This window comes from Mesocricetus auratus, unplaced genomic scaffold (genome assembly GCF_017639785.1).
Source record: "Mesocricetus auratus isolate SY011 unplaced genomic scaffold, BCM_Maur_2.0 Super-Scaffold_100003, whole genome shotgun sequence".
Lineage (NCBI taxonomy): Eukaryota > Metazoa > Chordata > Mammalia > Rodentia > Cricetidae > Mesocricetus > Mesocricetus auratus.
In genome coordinates, this window is record NW_024429188.1 from 73348258 (window position 1) to 73366680 (window position 18423).

The 18423-nt window shown below is 39.8% G+C and overlaps 1 protein-coding gene and 1 long non-coding RNA gene across 2 annotated transcripts in view; both read right to left on the minus strand.

Annotated features, from left to right (window-relative positions):
- Window positions 1–13799, minus strand: part of LOC121140013 — a 32624-nt gene extending 18825 nt beyond the window's left edge. The window contains exon 1 of the long non-coding RNA XR_005876823.1: window positions 13680–13799. This is a non-coding gene — a long non-coding RNA (uncharacterized LOC121140013). The remainder of the gene's footprint in view (window positions 1–13679) is intronic.
- Window positions 13800–15867: 2068 nt separating this feature from the next.
- Tceal8 (transcription elongation factor A like 8) lies at window positions 15868–18071 on the minus strand. The gene is made up of 3 exons (XM_005076726.4): window positions 17929–18071; window positions 17420–17487; window positions 15868–16828 (listed from the first exon to the last, which is right to left on the minus strand). Exon 3 carries the CDS (start codon window positions 16794–16796, stop codon window positions 16443–16445), a length of 354 nt encoding a protein of 117 aa, XP_005076783.1. The 5' UTR covers window positions 16797–16828; window positions 17420–17487; window positions 17929–18071; the 3' UTR covers window positions 15868–16442.
- Window positions 18072–18423: the final 352 nt, after the last annotated feature.

Genomic DNA, 18423 nt, shown 5'->3' on the forward strand with positions numbered 1-18423 from the left:
GCAGCACAATTTGAACCACAAAGAGTCAAAGTTTGCTCTCAGGTCCCTTAAGATTTTTTCTGTCCTGTTGGTTCCAATTGTGTTGAGAATGTGAAAAAGTATGGGGACGTTTGAAGTTGAACTAAATGCATTTTGTATTATGTCTTAGCCATAAGCCTATGGTGGCCAAGGAGTGGAATGTGGTGGTTGGAATAAGAATGGCCCCCATATACTTGGTCCCTAGTTGTCAAACTATTTGAAAGATTAGATGTACTTTTGTTGGAAGATGTGTGTCACTGAGGAGGATGGGCTTTAAGGTTTCAAAGCCTGCGCCAGTTTTTGTCTCATTCCCTTTGACTTTACTTGCAGGAAAGACTGTAAGTTCTCAACTACTGTTTCAGTGCCATGCCTGCCTGCCGCCATGATCGCTCACATAATGGTCATGGGCTCACTATCTGAAACTATTGGGACCCAATAAACCGTGTTTTCTATGTTACTTTGGTTGTAGTAGTTTAGCATGGTAAGAGAAAAGTGACTAGCACAAGCTCTTTCCATCTTCAAGACTGGGAATAGTGATGCATTCAAGCCGTATCATGCTTCAAATGTATCTGTTTTCTCCTTCCACCAGATAGGTAAGACTTTGTCCTTTTAAAAGGCTCATGTGATCTGATTAAGCATACCCAAATACTCTTCCTGTTTCTGTATAATTTAAATAATGATAGGAGTTCAACGACATAGAGTTGAACGTGTAAGATATCCAAGAATCTAGCCACCTATATAGGGAAGATGGCTGACAACTCACTCTCTTATGTTTTAAAGGCGTGAGTGTGTGTGTGTAGCTAGAAGTTGTCCATGAAAGGGGAAGAAGAGCTATTTAAAGAGAGAAATAAGATACTGTGGTATGAAAACAGAGGACTGCTGTGAGAAGAAGGCGCCCAGCAACAGGGGGCAGGGCCGCAGCAGAAAGCAGTGGGGTGTGGTATCTGAAGAAAGTGTTTATAAGGATGCCATAACAAAATCCATTACTTTGTTTACTAATTTTAAAAAAATTGATGAAAAATTAGGAAACCTATTGATTTAAACATAGCATTTAAATTATTTGATATTTAAACATAATCTAAAGAGAAATCCTATCTCAAATCAAAGAAAGGAAGGAAGGAAATAAGAAGAAAATGTAAACAACACTGTGCCTTGTCTTTACCTTATTTGCCTGTGAACTTCCAAGAATTTTCTTGCTGTTGACTCCTATCTCACTATAGTAGTGGAGGGATTACAGACACATGCTACCACTATGGGATTTTTGTGAGCCCTCGGATCAAACTCAGGCCCACAAACTTGCACAGCAAATATTTTACTAACTAAGCCATCTCTTCAGTCTCTTCCATCCCTGACAACTTACTCTCTAAAACTTAAAGGAAAAATTCCTTATCTTCTCCAGACAATTCCTCTAGACATTTGTTATTTTTCTTCAAATCAAAGAAAGTGAACAAATTTATACAGTGTTCTTCTGATTCTAACTAATGTGCTGTTCTCATAGATCAGTGCCTTGTTCAGCCATCTTCAGAGAAGCTTCTTCTTGCAGCAGATGAGAACAAATATACAGACTCACAACCAGATATTATACTCACGCACATGCACACACACACACACACACACACACAGAGGGGGGGAAGGGATGGAGGGAGGGAGGGAGGGAGACCTTGGAACACACAGCTCTAACTGGGATGTCGCCATCAAATCCCTCCCTTCAGAGTTCAGGGAACCCTTGTAAGAAGGAATAGATGAGATAGAGGGGCTGGAGGACACTAAATGAGTAAGGCCCCCCTAAACCAAATGAGCAAAGCTCATTTGCTATAATAGAGACTGAAGCAGCAAGCACAGGGTCTGTTTTGTTGTTATCCCTTAGAAGCTTGTTTGGTTTCTAATGAAAGACAGAAAGGGAGTGGATCCAGACAGGAGGTGGGGAGGGGAGGAACTGGGAAGAATAGAGGGAGGGGAAACTGTAATCAGGATATATTGTATGAGAATAATCTATTTTCAATAAAAGAATAAACGGTTTTAAGAAAGAAGGTAGACTAGGCAGTAGAGGCACACACCTTTGATCTCCACACTCAGGAGGCAGAGGCAAGCAGATTTCTGAGTTGGAGGCCAGCCTAGTCTACAGAGCAAGTTCCAGGACAGCCAGGCCTACACAGAGAAACCCTGTCTCTGAAAACCAAAACTCAAAATCAACCAAAACCAATGTAAACAGAAAAAACAATATATATAATAAATATATATAGAAATCATTACTTAGAAAAATGTTTTAGTTCATTTTAGTACCATATTGAAGAACCAGCCTACCTCTATCTTGGGCTTAAAAGCCATCTTATAGTAAAGACAAACTAGGTTCATTAGAAACCAAACAAGCTTCTAAGGGATAACAACAAAACATGACAAAGTAAAATATAACAAGATTAAACAAAAACCATGGCATCAAAGTTGAAATAGGCAAACAAACGGAAAAAAACCCAGAGCAGGCACCAGAATCAGAGACCCACTAGCGCACACACTCGAGTTCCATAAAACACTAAACTGATAGTTATAATATAGACACAGAGGCTCTGGTGCAGAGCGATCCAGACCCTGTGCTTGCTGCTTCAGTCTCTATGAATGCATATGAGCTTTGCTCATTTGGTTTAGGGGGCCTTATTCTTTTAGTGTCCTCCAGCCCCTCTATCTCATCTATTCCTTCTTACAAGGGTTCCCTGAACTCTGAAGGGAGGGATTTGATGGCGACATCCCAGTTAGAGCTGTGTGTTCCAAGTTCTCCCTCCCTCCCTCCATCCCTTCCCCTGTGTGTGTGTGTGTGTGTGTGTGTGTGTGTGTGTGTGTGTGTGTGTGTGTGTGTAATGTCTGGTTGTGGGTCTGTATATTTGTTCTCATCTGCTGCAGGAAGAAGCTTCTCTGAAGATGGCTGAACAAGGCACTGATCTATTAGTATAGCAGATTCTTATTAGGCAGTGTTGGGTTCCATCTCATGGAGTGGCCTTAAATCAAATCAGACTTTGGTTGGTTACTCCCACAAGCTTTGTGCCATCATAGCCCTAGTGTATTTTACAGGCAGGACTTCAGTGTAAATCAAAGGGTTTGTTCTTTTCTGGTATGCTGAAGGATACCTTTCTGTACCAAAGACACTGGGAGGTAGAAATGAAGGTTCTATGTAGGCACCAGCTCTACCTCTCCATGTTCAATGAGTTGTGTATGAGTATCCTTCAGCAACAGGGCCTTGCTGTCAGTTTGTGGAAAACAACCTATTATCTTGGCAATAGTTTGGGTTGTTTGGGGATTTCCATGGGATCTCTTTGACCAACAACTCAATGAAATGTAACCCAATTTCTGTACTAGAAGCTTCCTTTGGTTATAAGAGATGGCCAGTTGGGACTTTGTATCCCCCATTTTTCAATACTTTATTAGGATCACTTTCATATATTTTAGGAGGTTTACACTACACTAAGTTTACATATCAACCCTCAGATGTTCCTCAATTCTAGCTGTCTTTCCCTGAATTCCCTCAAAACCTAGTTCTCCAAGTCCAGTCCCCTCCTAACATCCATCTATACAAACTGTTCTATTTTCCCCTTTCAGAGAGATCCATGTGTTCCCAATATTGAACATTGTTTCCACCTGGGAGGAGAAATTTGTTTTTAAAGGTTTGAAATGGTATTTAACATACTACTAGCTCAAGATTTAGCATCAGCTTTAACCCTTTTCCATTTCTTGGTCACTGTTTTAGAATTTTCTGTTGGAAAATTAAAAAGCAACCAAGTATTTGAAAAGCAATGAAACTTCAGGTTCCTAGGAAGAGAAAATTCCTCATTAACATCGGAAGTGTTTAATAACTTCAGGTTAACAATATTGCCTGAAAATCCTATAGAGAACTTGCAATGTAGTCAATGGTAGAGTATTAGTTTAGCATAACCAAGGCTATGGTTTGATTTCCAGCGCGCGCGCGCACGCGCGCGCGCACACACACACACACACACACACACACACACACACACACAAAAGCAGGCATGCACGCATATGTGCACCAACATAACACCATTCTAAAGAAATCACAAAGGATAGAAAACATAAGAGGGAATTTAGCATTGTTATCACAATCATCAAGTAACTAATAGAATGCAAAAATATTTTTATATATTTATATATTTTAATGTTTTGTTAAATGTGCATTGGTGTTTATGGTGATATTTTGTTTATGATATAACAAATAAAGCTTGTCTGAAGATCAGAGTGCAATGCTAGACACACTAGTGAATCATATAGGCCAGGCAGTGGGAGCATAACACCTTTAATCCCAGCAGCCACACTAGTTAGCCATAGGGGCCATGCAGTGGTGGTATATACTTTTATTTCCAGCACTTGAGAGATAGATGTAGACAGATCTCTGTTAATTCAAGGCCACCATGAGCTACAAAACTAAAAGAGAAACGGAGTTCATACAAGATGATCTCAGCACTTAGGATCCCAGTCCTCTAATCTCAGCACTAGAGAGGAATATAACTCAGGAGGAGACAGGAGCTCAGTGCAGAGGGAGGTCTGGTGGAGACAGCTGCAGTCTGGAGATGCAGTCTGAGGACAGGATCACCCCTTTGGTAAGAACATTTGTAGAGGTGAGAACTCTCTAGTAGTTGGATCCTCTGCTTCTCTGAACTTCAGCTTTAACACCAATGTCTGACTCTGAGTTTTTATTATTAAGAACAATTAGAATTCATACTACAGGTGTTCTGCCTGCATGTGAGTCTGTGGGAGGGTGCCAGATCCCCTGGAACTGGAGTTACAGACAGTTGTGAGCTGCCATTTGGGTACTGGGAATTGAACCTGGGTCCTATGGAAGAGCATCCATGCTATTAACACTGTGCCATCTCTCCAGCCCGGAATGGAAAAAAAATATTTTATTGCTGTCTTAAATCCTCAACAAACTGTCATTTCTCCTGTTTGGTTCAAAGCATAGAGAGAACAGTTTAGATAGACACTGTCTTTATTAGTTCAGGTTCTGCTTCTATGTTTTCAAAGGGAATGGAAGAGGTGATCCTTTTCCCACCTATTTTAAAGGATCATTAGCAACACCCTATAATGAAAGGTTATCAAGTGAAAAGGTAATCATAGTTACACATGACACAGGAATCTTTAGATAAAATGTCAGGGTGAATAATTTTCATTTAAAAATATTTTTATTAATTCTTTGAGAATTTCATGCATTTTGATCATATTCTCCCCAACTACTACCTCTGACTCCTCCAATGTCCACTCCCAACCTTCCCACACCCTCTCAATTTTTAGTCCTAATTTTTTTCGTTTTTACAACCTACTGAGCTAAATTTGTGTTGTCCATATACTTATGTATGTATGGCCATCTACTTGAGCCTGGTAGATTAACCAGGAGTCATTTTAATCCTGGATAATTTTACCAGTGCATGCTTGATATATATATAATTCATAGTGTTGGGTTTCATCTAGATAATTTCACCCAAGTATGCCATGTTCTTTGTTTTTGTTTGTTTGTTTGTTTTGTTTGTTTGTTTGTTTGTTTTTTCGAGACAGGGTTTCTCTGTACTGTTTTGGAGGCTGTCCTGGAACTTGCTCTGTAGACTGGGCTGGCCTTGAACTCACTGAGATCAGCCTGCCTCTGCCTCCCGAGTGCTGGGATTAAAGGTGTGTGCCACCAATGCCCGGCTGGATGTCATGTTCTTTAACCATATGAATTACTCATTTTATGTTCAAATTCAAGGATGCAAGGACATGACAGCTGTTTAGACATATAATTGAGAATCTGGTATGATCTAGTGGAAATCAACTGCTGAAAGCAGGTAGGACATGTCCAGAGTCACCTTGGCCCTTCTGTATAGTACTCCTCCTTCCCTCCTTCCCTTCTTCCCTCCTTCCCAGGTAAAGGGTAGGAAGGACCCTTTGTAGAATGTGTTGGGAATTCTTATTAGCTTCTATCAGACAAGAGAATTTTTTGGCCAGTTTTAAGATAGAAAGGCAAGGCAAGATCAAGACTAATATTTTGGGCCTTATGACTTGTTTTGAGTAAAATGGAGTCCAGTTTCTATGGCTGCCCTTTAAGCAGATAAATGCTAGTTTCCAAGCCTACCTTTAGGGTTGGAAATGAAGCAAGCGTGTAAATAGAAGCCTTCCAGCCAGCCTGGTTCCAGAGCCCCATCAGTCCCAAATAAACACACAGGAGGCTATATTAATTATGAAGCTGTTGGCCTTTCTTGTTTCTTACTGGCTAGCTCTGACTTAAGTAATTACCCCATAATTGCTAATCTAAATATTTCTCTTACCAGAGAGGTTTCCGGGCTTCCTACCCCATGGCGTTACATCTTGACTCTCTGTGTTTCTCTTTCCCAGAGTCCTCCTGGACTCCTAGTCCCGCCTATCTTGGTTCCCTATTGGCCAACAGTGCTTTATTGACAAATACACAGGACTTCCCCCATCACAAGAATAGGTAACACAGAAACTTTGTTTCTCAGACTACTTTTGAGATTTCAGCTTCAGGTATCATTTTCTCAGCCACACTCCTTCTTGTAGTATTGTTTTGTTAACCTGAGCTATATGATCCAATACAACTCCTTTAAAACAATAACATTTAGTGGTGAGTTAAGAAACATTAGCAATAAAGCAATAACATTCATAAATCATCTTAACACACAAGGATCCCAAAAATACTATTTATGGAGCACTTGCTATATGTGAGGGCATCAATTCAATATTAACTTTAACCCATACAAAATCCCTTTGAGCTACGTACTATTATTTTCAAAATTTTATGGATAGAAGAATCTAGATATAAATCAGGTATGGTGAGACAGGTCTGTGATCCCAGGACGCAAAAGATTGAGTTAAGAAGATGGTGAACTCAAGGCATAGTCTCTCAAAATAAATAAATGAAATGATAAAAGTACCTAGATGCATACATAGTTATATATTTACTTACCCAGAGTCATACAACTATTAATTGTAAAGCTGAAGTTGATGTGTTTCATACTACTAGTTGTGGGCAGAGCCAATAAAAACTATTTTGTGAGCCGGGTGTTGGTGGCGCACACCTTTAATCCCAGCACTCGGGAGGCAGAGCCAGGTAGATCTCTGTGAGTTTGAGACCAGCCTGGTCTACCAATCAAGTTCCAGGACAGCTTCCAAAAACAATACAGAGAAACCCTGCCTCAAAAAAAAACTACTTTGTGGCCCCCTGAAACATTGATGTCCTTCAGGGTTCTTTTATAGACAGTTTTCTCTTACTATTAATAAATGACTAGAAAGAAACTCAATGGCTTTACAATTCTGAAGGCTAGAACTCTAAATTGTCTTACAAGGCTAAATTCAAGGTGTTGACAAGACTTTTTCCTTCCTGTACAATCCAAGGGAGACTCTGTCTGATCATTTTGCTTTCAGCTTTGGTTGTCTGGTGGCTTTTCTTGGTTTGTTCAATCACTACAATTTCTGATTCCCTTATCTCACTGGATTTTTGGTCTCTAAAATGAAATTTCCCTGTACTTTCCTCTTAAAGATGCTTGTCATTATATTTGAAACCTATGTGAATGTTATTCTCTAATCTGTGTGTGTGTGTGTGTATTGCGTATTGTTAGTTGAACCAACAGCTTTGCACATGCTAAGTATGAATTCTACCACTGAGTTACAAGCCAAGATCCATGCCCAACATTAATGTATTAAATTTTTTGGACTATCCACCTAAATATCCTCAAGATAAAAACAATCTGATTTATAGAGAACATTTTCATGCTATCAGACATGATCTGCAAGTGTGGACTATTTAGAGGTGGAGGAAGACATCTCTTTGGCTATAAGAATGACTGTATAGTCCAGGAGATGATCGTATTAGAATTCAGACATACTTCTAAGTTGGGTACTGTTCCATTTCTGTCCCTTGTGTAAATTAGAATGCATCACTCGTTGCATTATTTTGCTTGGCTTCCATCCTTTCCATGGTCTTCTGCTCCCAAGTTCTCCATTCCTGTTACTCCCATCTTTCTTTGTATTCATTCCTTGAGAACTTGGTCTGTGACTCCTGACTTGTGTTTTCATCCCACACACGATGATAGTTGAATAGAACAGAACAGGACATGCTTGTCCCATCACTGACAAAGCAACTGATACAATGTTCTCAACTGCAAGGTCTACAACTGATAAGAGAAGATTTCTGTCTTGTCCTAAATTAGGCCACCTGGCTGAAGAATGATGGGAGGAAAGATAAAAGATCATTTTAATTCATAGTTTCTAGCTAAATCAACAACCAAGAATCAGAGAAAAAAAGCTTTTAAAATGGATTGTCCTCATGTCCTAGAGTTTTGCCTGTTTCATCTTTTCTTGCCCTTCTTTTATTTGTTTTGTTTTTCGAGACAGGGTTTCTCTGTGTCTTTGGAGGCTGTCCTGGAACTAGCTCTTGTAGACCAGGCTGGTCTCAAACTCACAGAGATCCACCTGCCTCTGCCTCCAGAGTGCTGGGATTAAAGTCGTGCACCACCAACGGTAGCTCACAGCCATGTGTCTTTAACTCCAGTTCCAGGGAAGCCAATGCCCTCTAGTAACATTCACTGATGCCAGGCACAAAAAGGTGCAAAGAAATACATGCAGGGAAAATACACAATAAGATAATAAAATAAATTTTGAATAAAACAAATATCTAGGTTCTGCTTATGAGAGAAAACAAACCATCTTTGTCATTCTGTCTTGTTTTACTCAACACAGTGAGCTCCAATTCTACCAAGATGAATTTTTAAAGCATTATATGAATGATAGATAAGATTGTAGTTACAAACGAGTGCATACCATACACTTATTCTTATCTGAAGTTCTTCAATAGATAAGTGAATATAAATTCATAGAAATAGCTAGAGTGGTTTCTAGCAAGGAAATGGGGAAACTTTTGAGAAAGGTTGACACGTTTTATTTTATAATTTTAGCTATGCTGAGTTGCACAGATGATATCTGTACATTTCCCTGTATGTAAGTTTTATTTCACCTTTCCAAAACCACATAAATCAGAATACATGCATCACGAAGGCAGGAACATTATTTTGCATAGTGCTGTGCTTTAGTTCCTATCCAAAGGGCAGGACAATAAACAGGAGCTCGGTAAATGAATACAAAAATTATCCAGCCTTGGATTTCATCAATAGCTATGGTTGTCAAATATATAATGAAGATTTGGACAGCCAACCCTATATAATACATGTGTGTTTTGTATTTTAAACCTGATTAATCCATTTCCTGGCTTACTAAGAATCCTGTTCATCATTTACAGTATTCTGACAAAAGCAAATGGATATTCCAACTGTTTTTACTGGCTCAAAAACTTGTGTTTCCCCTACTACAACCACTTTACATGGTGAACTATAAGACTGAGGAACAGACTGTAAAACTGATACTATACCCACATGGATGCTTAATAGTATTTATCTGTTTTGAATTATCAGTCCTAGAAAGCAGCTAAATATATACTTTTTAAACTCTGACATGGATAAATAGATATTGGCTAGAATGGTCAGACATAATAAAGAAATCTTCTAGGAAATATTTGTTAGATTGGATGAATAAACTGATGAAATATGAACCTGAGAATATCTGGTAAATATAACGAAAGACACATCCTTCTAATATTTCTCTCTATATACATCTACAGCAAATTTGAAATGATTAGCATACTTTTCTGTGATGTTGGTGATCCAATCCAGGGGCACATACATGCTAGGCAAGTATTCTACCACTGAACTACATACCTCAAGTCATTTCAGTGATGTTCTTTTAAAGTCATATTAGTTTCTATTTTGAGAATTCATGTTACTTTATTGGACGATTTTTAGCAAGTAGTCATAAAATGTGACCATGTGACCAAAAACAGAACTATGTCATAAACTTAGTTAATGATAGGGAGTGTTGTTCAGAAGGTGACAGGAAAGAGAAGCCTCACAGTCAGGACCTGTAAAATTCCAATACTTATAACAGGTTCTTCTCTGAAGTAAATGGAAAAGGAAACAAGTGAAGAATTGAAAGAGCAGTAAGTTGCTATATCAGATCACATGAAAGGAGAAATGAGACTATATTGTTCTCACTTTTGTATGGTGTTTTAAATCTCCACATACTCATTGGGAAAATTTAAAACTGAAAATACAGAGGATAACGATGAAGCAATAGATTTTCAATGATAATATAACCAAGAAATTATATAATAATTATATATGATTATATATAATCACTTTAAAATGTTGTTATTGTTCTTAATCCACGGGGGAGTGAGGATGTTGTAGATGGCTTTGTCTTGTAACCATATGTCAAAAACACATTTCTGTATCAGTGATGTATTTCTACAACATATTTTATGGTTCGTGACAATAAGATTTCAAATGCTCTGACATATCTAAATTATATGAAAGTGTGGAGATTTTCTTTGCATTGGCTTATAATGCAGAAATAGCATTAACATGAGTATATACTGTAAATACTCACATTATTAAGATATTACTTTTAATATTACAAATGAATTTCAATTAGTTATTTTATTTTGCTTGTCTATAAGTTGCTTCTTATATGAAACAAGAAGGGTAGATGATGATTTTGATACCAGCAATGACAGGTATACTCATGTTCTGAAAGCCTACTATATGTCCAGCATTACTTAAAGTTTCCTGAATTCACTTTCCACAACTCAGTCTCATTTTATATATGAATATAATTCATTTTCAGGTGAATTAACCAATCTGATCTTATACTTCTATGCAGAAAATCTTACTTTACCATGTGCTTTCCCAATTAAACTTAGTCCATTATTTTAGGTAATGGGTTTCCAGGGCATGGTTAATGATTATTTCCAAATCTCCCATTATGTGACTTGTGCTTAACCAGAGTCCACAGGTTGTTCATCCCCTGCTGATGATTATAGAGGTGATAGCAGCAACAAAGGTGGTAGAGAAGAAACATTTTGTTTCATCTAAGAGTCTTATGTCTGGGACACTATGAATGTCCTGGTTTCTAAGAAAGTACATGTCCTTCAAGAAAGAAGACAACTGATGTATAGAAGATCCTATACCAATAGGGAGAAAAGCCCACAGTGGTAACTGATTCCTTTGCCTTTTATGTCTATCCATATACTTAACTACTTTGTACTTCTTTTCTGATTACTTTCTTTTTCCTTTCTATCTATTTGCCTCTCTCTGGGGTGTGTATGTGTGGGACTTAGAAGAAAACCTGCTGGAGGAGTTGGTTCTCTCCCTCCTTGTTAAGTGTGTCCCAGACCCAGCTCAGGTGGTCAAGTTTGGCAGCAAACACCTTTGCCTGCTGAGACATTCCTAAGGGCCCCACTTTGCATTTCCAAGCCAAAGAATTTGAATTCTCACCTCATTACCCAAATAACCCTTTAAGACTCCAGAAGCTGGGGCTCAGTTCCGGAAGAGAAGGCTCTAAGGTTAGCAGCTTCTTTTGGATCTGGAAGAGTTCAGCACATTCAGCAGCCCACTCCTGTAACTGCATCTTCCAAGGGGCATCTGATGCCTCTGGCCTCCATGGATAACCCCACATAGACATGCTCATACCCACACAGGGACACACGCATACATATAATTAAAAATGAGAAAAGCAGCTGGGCATTGTGGCACACACTTTTTTATCCCAGCACTCGGGAGGCAGAGGCAGGTGGATCTCTGTAAGTTCGAGGCCAGCCTGCTCTACAGAATGAGTTCCAGGACAGTCAGAGCTGTTACACAGAGAGACCCTGTCTTGAAGAAATCAATATAAATAAATAAATAAATAAATAAATAAATAAAACAAAAGTAACTCTTCTTTTAAAAGATGTCAGAAACATTTCTTCAGGTGACAAATATGAAGAACACTACTTAATTTCACTGCTTCCTCCACCTCCAACACCTTAAAAAGCAACTTTAATTGTTTCTTTTTACAATGATTTTGTCTTACTTTAAAGTGTATATTTGTGCATGTGAACATGCACCAGAATGAAGATGCACAAAGAGGCCAGACGCATTGGAAGTCCTGGAGCTGGAGTCACAGGTAGTTGTGAACCAATGAATATGGATACTGGGAACTGAACTTAGGTCTTCTGGAAGAGAAGCAAGTGCTCTCAACCACTAAACCATGTCTCCAGTCCCTTAAGAAACATCTAAACACTGATTCAGTTGGACTGCCCTGAGTCTGCAAATCAAAGGCTGAGTTTGCAGTGTACGGCTGTTCAAACAAGAGATAACAGCATTTTTTCCCCTCCCCAGATGTAGGATCCAAAGGCTTTGCAAACTTCCTTACCTGCAATCATCTATGATTTTGGTTCTGAGCTGACACAGACATGAGATGTTCTGCATCAGATAGACACAGAACTAACTCCTTCTAGAACCACTGAAATAGGCTGGGGCAAATTTCAGGCCATTCTGGGTCTTAATAGGATAGGAGAGACAAGAATGGGGCAGGTCTTATCTGCAAGCTAACCTCGCTTTTGCCCGTTATTCCAGAGGTTAGTTCACTGGACTCTGAGGCAAGGGTCAGCTCCTTATATTTCACCCCCCAGTCACCTAGTGAGATACCTTCTAGCTCAAAGGCAGTCCTAACCAGTGTTTCCAGTGGGGGAAACTTTGAGGTTCTATTTCTTCCCCTGGGAAAAAAAGATTTCCAAAAGAGACTGATTAACAGAAGAAAAGATAACATGCTCTGACTTGGAGTGGGAACAGCCCACCAAGTAAGTCTTCCAAGATAGCTGAGTCCTCAGCTCCAGAAGCCCTGATGCCTGATACAATCTTGAGCAGAGAAACCAAATGGTGTGCTCAGCCCATAGAGGAGTGCCCTGTGCCAGAGTGGTCCCTCTGAGTACCAATGTACTGAACATAGGCTTTCTAATGAAACTTTGACAGTGAACCTAGCCTCTGGAACCTTACTCTAGTGGGAATTCCAGTCTGCCCACCATTCATCAGGCTGTTATAATCTTGAAAAACATCTTCATTTGTAGTTTTTTCTAATATGTTTTACTCATGTTGCAAGAAGGGAATGCATGATGTTCAAGAAAGAAAATTTGATCTTATATTACAACTCTCCTTTGGCTTTTTAATTCTGCAATTTTTGTAAACAGGAAGCTTTGAAGTCTTGTGTATGGAACCTTTAATATTTTTCTTTAAATTTTGTATTTATATTTATATAAACACTAATTTTTAAATGTCTGTAAGCATTCATATATATATATATATATGAATCTGTCCTGGAACTTGCTCTGTAGACCAGGCTGGCCTCAAACTCAGAGATCTCTTTGCCTCTGCCTCCAGAGTGCTGGGATTAAAGGCGTGAGCCATCACTGCCCAGCTAAATTTTGTTTTTTAAACTTCTGTGTATGGGATTTCTGCCTATATGTATACTTGTATACTACATGGATACCTTGCTCCTATAGAGGCCAGAAGAGGACATTGAATCCCCTGGGACTAAAGTCCCCTGGGACTAAGATGTTTGTGAGCCACCATGTGGATGCTGGAAATTGAACCTAGTACTCTGGAAAAGCAGTCGATGCTCTTAACTGCTGACCCATCTATCCAGCCTCAGCATTCACTAATGTTTTATTCTATTTATCTTATGGTCTTCATTTATGTTTGAAAGTACACTGTATATACCAGTGATTCTCGTGCCTCAGTATATATAGTACTCACCTGGGGCAGTTTGTTAGATCTGTTGTATTTCCAGGCAATCTTCAGAGTATTAATCAAGTAGATAATATGTGAACCCAAGAAATCAGCATTCTCAAGATACTTCACAGATGACCCTGATGTAGAAAATAATACAAAAATCTTTAATAAAGTATTTGGACAACAATTCTTTCTCTGTGTCTCTCCCTCTCTCCCTCCATTTCCTCTCTTCTCTCCACAATTACTTGTTATACTTCCAGAGAAATAAAACATGCATGCAATAAAGACTGAGTGCCATCCCAGAATGCACATGGTGGGAGAGACCTGACACATTCCAGTTGCACTCTGGTTGTCACACACTCACACACTAATAAATGTAATTTTAAATTTTTAAAGGAAAAATATGGACATTGGACGTGGGCCACAGATAGTTCTTAAAGAAAACAGTAGATTCAGTAGATTAAGGCACTGAGCATATGAAGAATCTCTTTAATGGCATCCAAATATCATTACTGATAGTCTAACTAAAGGGAACAGATCATTCTGCTATTTGCTCTACCCTCTCACTCCTTTGCTTATCTAGATTTTCTTTTTTTCCATTCTAAAATAGAATTGATTCATTTTATAATAAAAATAAAGGTATTTTTAACAGTAAAAATCACACTTGAAATATAATGCACCAGGCAAACTCCCATCAGTATATGGAGGTATCAGAATGAAAGATAACCTTTATTATACAGGAGCAATGTAATACCTATCACTTACACAACAGCCATTCTACTGCAAGTACATTCATCATGTTCATAGCACCTTTGGAAGTTTTTGAATCTTTCCATATTTCAACAGGGGGTACGTAGATGGGGGTGGTTATGATTCTTAGATATGCCTGCATAATAACAAATCTTTGCTTTATAAATAATTTTTATCTTTCAAGAAATAAAATGGAAATCAACCTTGTACAATTTATGCATTTTCTCTGAGTGTCTCCTGAGCCAATGGGGACAGTCAGCAGCCTTCACATAGATTTTCTTGCAAGGCAAGGACACAATCTCATTTTTTGTTAGAAGCAGCTCCTCTGGGAATTGAGTACAAAACTCAGTTGGCAGAGTGCTTACCTACTATGTATAAATTCTTGAATATGATCCCCAGTATGATATAAACTGAAAGCTGTGGTACTCAGCTGAAATCCCTACACTTGGGAAATGGAGAGCACAGGATCAGAAGCTTAAGGTCATATTAAGTTACAAAGTCAGTCGGTGGCAAGCCTGGGATACATAAGATACTGTCTCAAAAAAACAAAAGACAAAAAACACTATAAAAAATACCCAGCAATTTTTCCATATTTTTCATTTAAATAGGTACCTTGGTCTACTCTCAAATAGGTTTATTATATAAGGTTGGGAATCATGCCAAGAAAAATGCTCCACGTTTAAAAACAAAAGGGATTGCTTGTGCTTAAGACTTTGAAAGACACCCTCTTAAACCCAGAGCAGTTTTTTAAAGACTTAAAAAAATTTATGTGTACGTGTATGACCCTGCATGAGCATATGTGTACCACGTCCGTGTGGAGACCAGAAGAATATCAGATCTCCTGGAACTAGAGTTAAAGTGAGCCACCATGTAAGTGTTAGAAATTGAATTTGAATTCTCTGCAAGAGCAGTTAAGCATTCTCATGAGTCACTGCTCACTACTTTTGCTTTGTCACTGCAAAATAAGGCTTAAAACTGTGGGGAAACAGAGTGTGGTGACTCATATTTCTAATCTCAGCACTTCAGAAGATGAGGACGGACTACCATTAATTCCAGGCTAGCCTGGGTTACAGAATAAGACCTTGCTTCAACCAAAACAAAACAGCGAATTATAGTGGCACCACCTGTAGTTGAGCACTCCACGATGGGAGTTCAACTGGGGAATTCCAGGAGACCCAGTGGGGTCTTGACACTCAGTGCCCCAAGTGGTGGGGGCCAGCAGAGAACATAGGATCCAGCATAAGTGGCCCTAGTTGGCAGGCTGACAGATCCCAGGAAAAGGGAGGGGACTCAGCAACAGAAAATTGGCATGGAAGCCCCCACCTCTGCTTACCAGTTTTACATCTAAGCACAGGTTGAATGAGGCCAAATCCTCCCTGAATATGATGGCACACTACTGTTCCACACAGATGCCTGTGAGGCAAGTATTTTCCCCATGAAAAGACCAAGTCTTAAGCAAGTGTATCTATAATGATTGCCAGTTTTATTCCTCTGGCTAACAAATCCAGAGGTAATTCCAGGTTTACACTTCTTTTCAATAGTTCTTCATCAAGAGTTTAGTGTCTTTATTGCCTCTACAAGCTGGTTACAAATTAATTTTAATTAACTCCCACTTATTAAAAAATCTGCAGTTCTTTGTGAGACACACATTCATTAAAAAATACACATAAGCAAAAGGCAAAATTAAAACACACCACACAAAAATAAGCAGTTAAGTTTTTTGATACGCATAATTATACATGTACACACATAATTAGGAATTTTCCTATATATGTGAGCTGGTACTAAATATGCTGCTTTTTAATTGTATAATATGGAATGAACACATTTCCATGCATAAGTGTGAAACTTTCCAGCTGAAAAATAAATGTGGAAAATGGGTCAAAATCCAAAATCCAATGAGATGCTGGTAACAACAAAACTACCTAAAAGAAAATACCGCCAGGTAATTAAAAGTAAAATGAAGTTCAAAGATATGAAAAAATGCTAAGAGAAAGAAAGCAGCAGCCAGATTTCATTATCAGAGAAAAAAAGATTTCAAGGCCTGAAGCACACAGGGTAAGGTCGGCTTCGGGAATGTCTTTGCTTCCAATGCATCATCACAAACTTGTTTCTTACTCTTCTTATCTCTTCCCTAAGCCTTTCCAGCTCATCTACTCCTCTTATCACTTCTTCGGGGTTCAGATGCCTTGTGGGAGTGTCCTCTTTAGGTTCCGGGCTGGGTTGAGCAGGCTCTCCTCTAAGGCTTCCATCTGCTTCCTCCCCCCCACTTTCTCCAGAAGCCTGAAGATTTTCTCCTGCCTGCTGTGGCGGATCTTCTGAAGGATGGCCTTCATCTGCCTTTGGTGTGTTCTGGAGTGTCCCTTCGTTCTCGTCACAAGACTTTTGCATGTTGACTATTTCTTGTTTTTAATAAATTAATCCTAGAAAAAAAAACAAGGAAACAAAACAGATTAAGTGCCAGGCAAATGGATAAGTTCCTGTGTTCCCATAGCGACTGACTTTACTGATTCAGGTCTCTAATTGCCAAAAAGTTTTCTAACTAGACAAGTCAGGCTCTGAGCTCCTGACTCCACCCCTTCCTCCACCTCCCTTTCCTCCCCCCCTCTCCTTGCTCTCTAACTCCATCTTCTCCTGTCCCGGCTCCAGCCCACCATTTTCCCAGCAGGCCCTGCAACAAGCCTCTCCTAGCACTGAAATGGGAGCGGCGTGGAAGCGATTAACCCTTCCCTCACCACAGGGGTCTAACACTCCCACCCTTTCGGGCTTTTCCAAGTCATTCCATCCTCACCCTTTCGCCAGCAAAGGTCCCGTCAGTGGCCTCCTCTCTTTTAAATGTGTTTAGCCTCTCCCCTTCATTCTTTCACCCCATTTCCGCAGCAGGATCTGCACCGGGCTTCTGTGCTTAATCCGGATGGGGAGCCGCTGTGGCGCCCCTAGTATGTGTTTTGGTGTCTTCCGCACTTCTACCCCCCACCCAAAGGGTCCTGAAGCAGTCGCACCCTTGCACTGACCTGGAGGTATCTGAAGATTTTCCTATCTTCTTGCACCTCGACTTTTGTCGCGCCGAAAAGATAGAGTCCTGAAGAAAAGACAGGAGTGCTTGGTGAGCACACCAGTGCCTGGATCAAAAGGTCTCTTTTACGAACATAAGCCTTGATGGCACAAAGTTTTTCCACGTCCCCCTCTTCTCCCTCCTTTTGTGACAACCCCGCCTTCACCCGTACCCTCCGTTTCCCAGCAAGAGAGTAAAGACTGAGACAAGTTTTTCCCACATTGTTATTGTTTCTTCTCTCTGTCTCTCTCGTATTTTGCCTTTCCCCCTCTTTTCTTTCTCTGTGCCCCACTCATTAGCTACCTCCCTTCCAGTCTGTCCCATCCCTCACCAAGCAGCTCCAAACCTCTCGCACAAAGTAGTTTAGCAGAGTCCTTGGATAAGGGAAATAGTGCTGGATAAGTGTGCTTTCTGATCTCTGCCCTCTCCACCCTACGGTCTCTGAGCCAGCGCCCACTACTAAAGTACCTGGAAGGAGCCGGGCTACTCTTCTCTTGCAGGACTGAGCTGCTACTGAAGAACTGGGCCTGGACTATAAGGACTTCTGCACACGTCGACTGCTGGTCACGTGAGGGCCGCGTCATCAATGAGCTCCAGCCCTTGGTTATCCTTCCCATTAACATTGCAGCCCGCCCCCTACATTCCCTTCACTCGATACTGTCAATCTTTTTTCTTATTTGCCAATCGGAGACAATAAAACTGGTATCGTCACCAAGTAGTATCTATTCATACATTACTCAGATTACACAAGAAAGATCAGTCCTTTAGGGTACGTCGACCAATTCTCCTAATTTGGGAAATCATCTCTTTCTCTCCTTTGCTACCTATGCTTTCCTCCCCTTCCCCCCAAATCTTACAGTCCACCATTTCTCTAGGAATGTCATCCTTCTTTAAAATGGGGGAAGGTTATAGATGTCTGGTCGCTCGTGGGGGTAGGAGGAGGTTGGATAGGGTAGGAGTGTT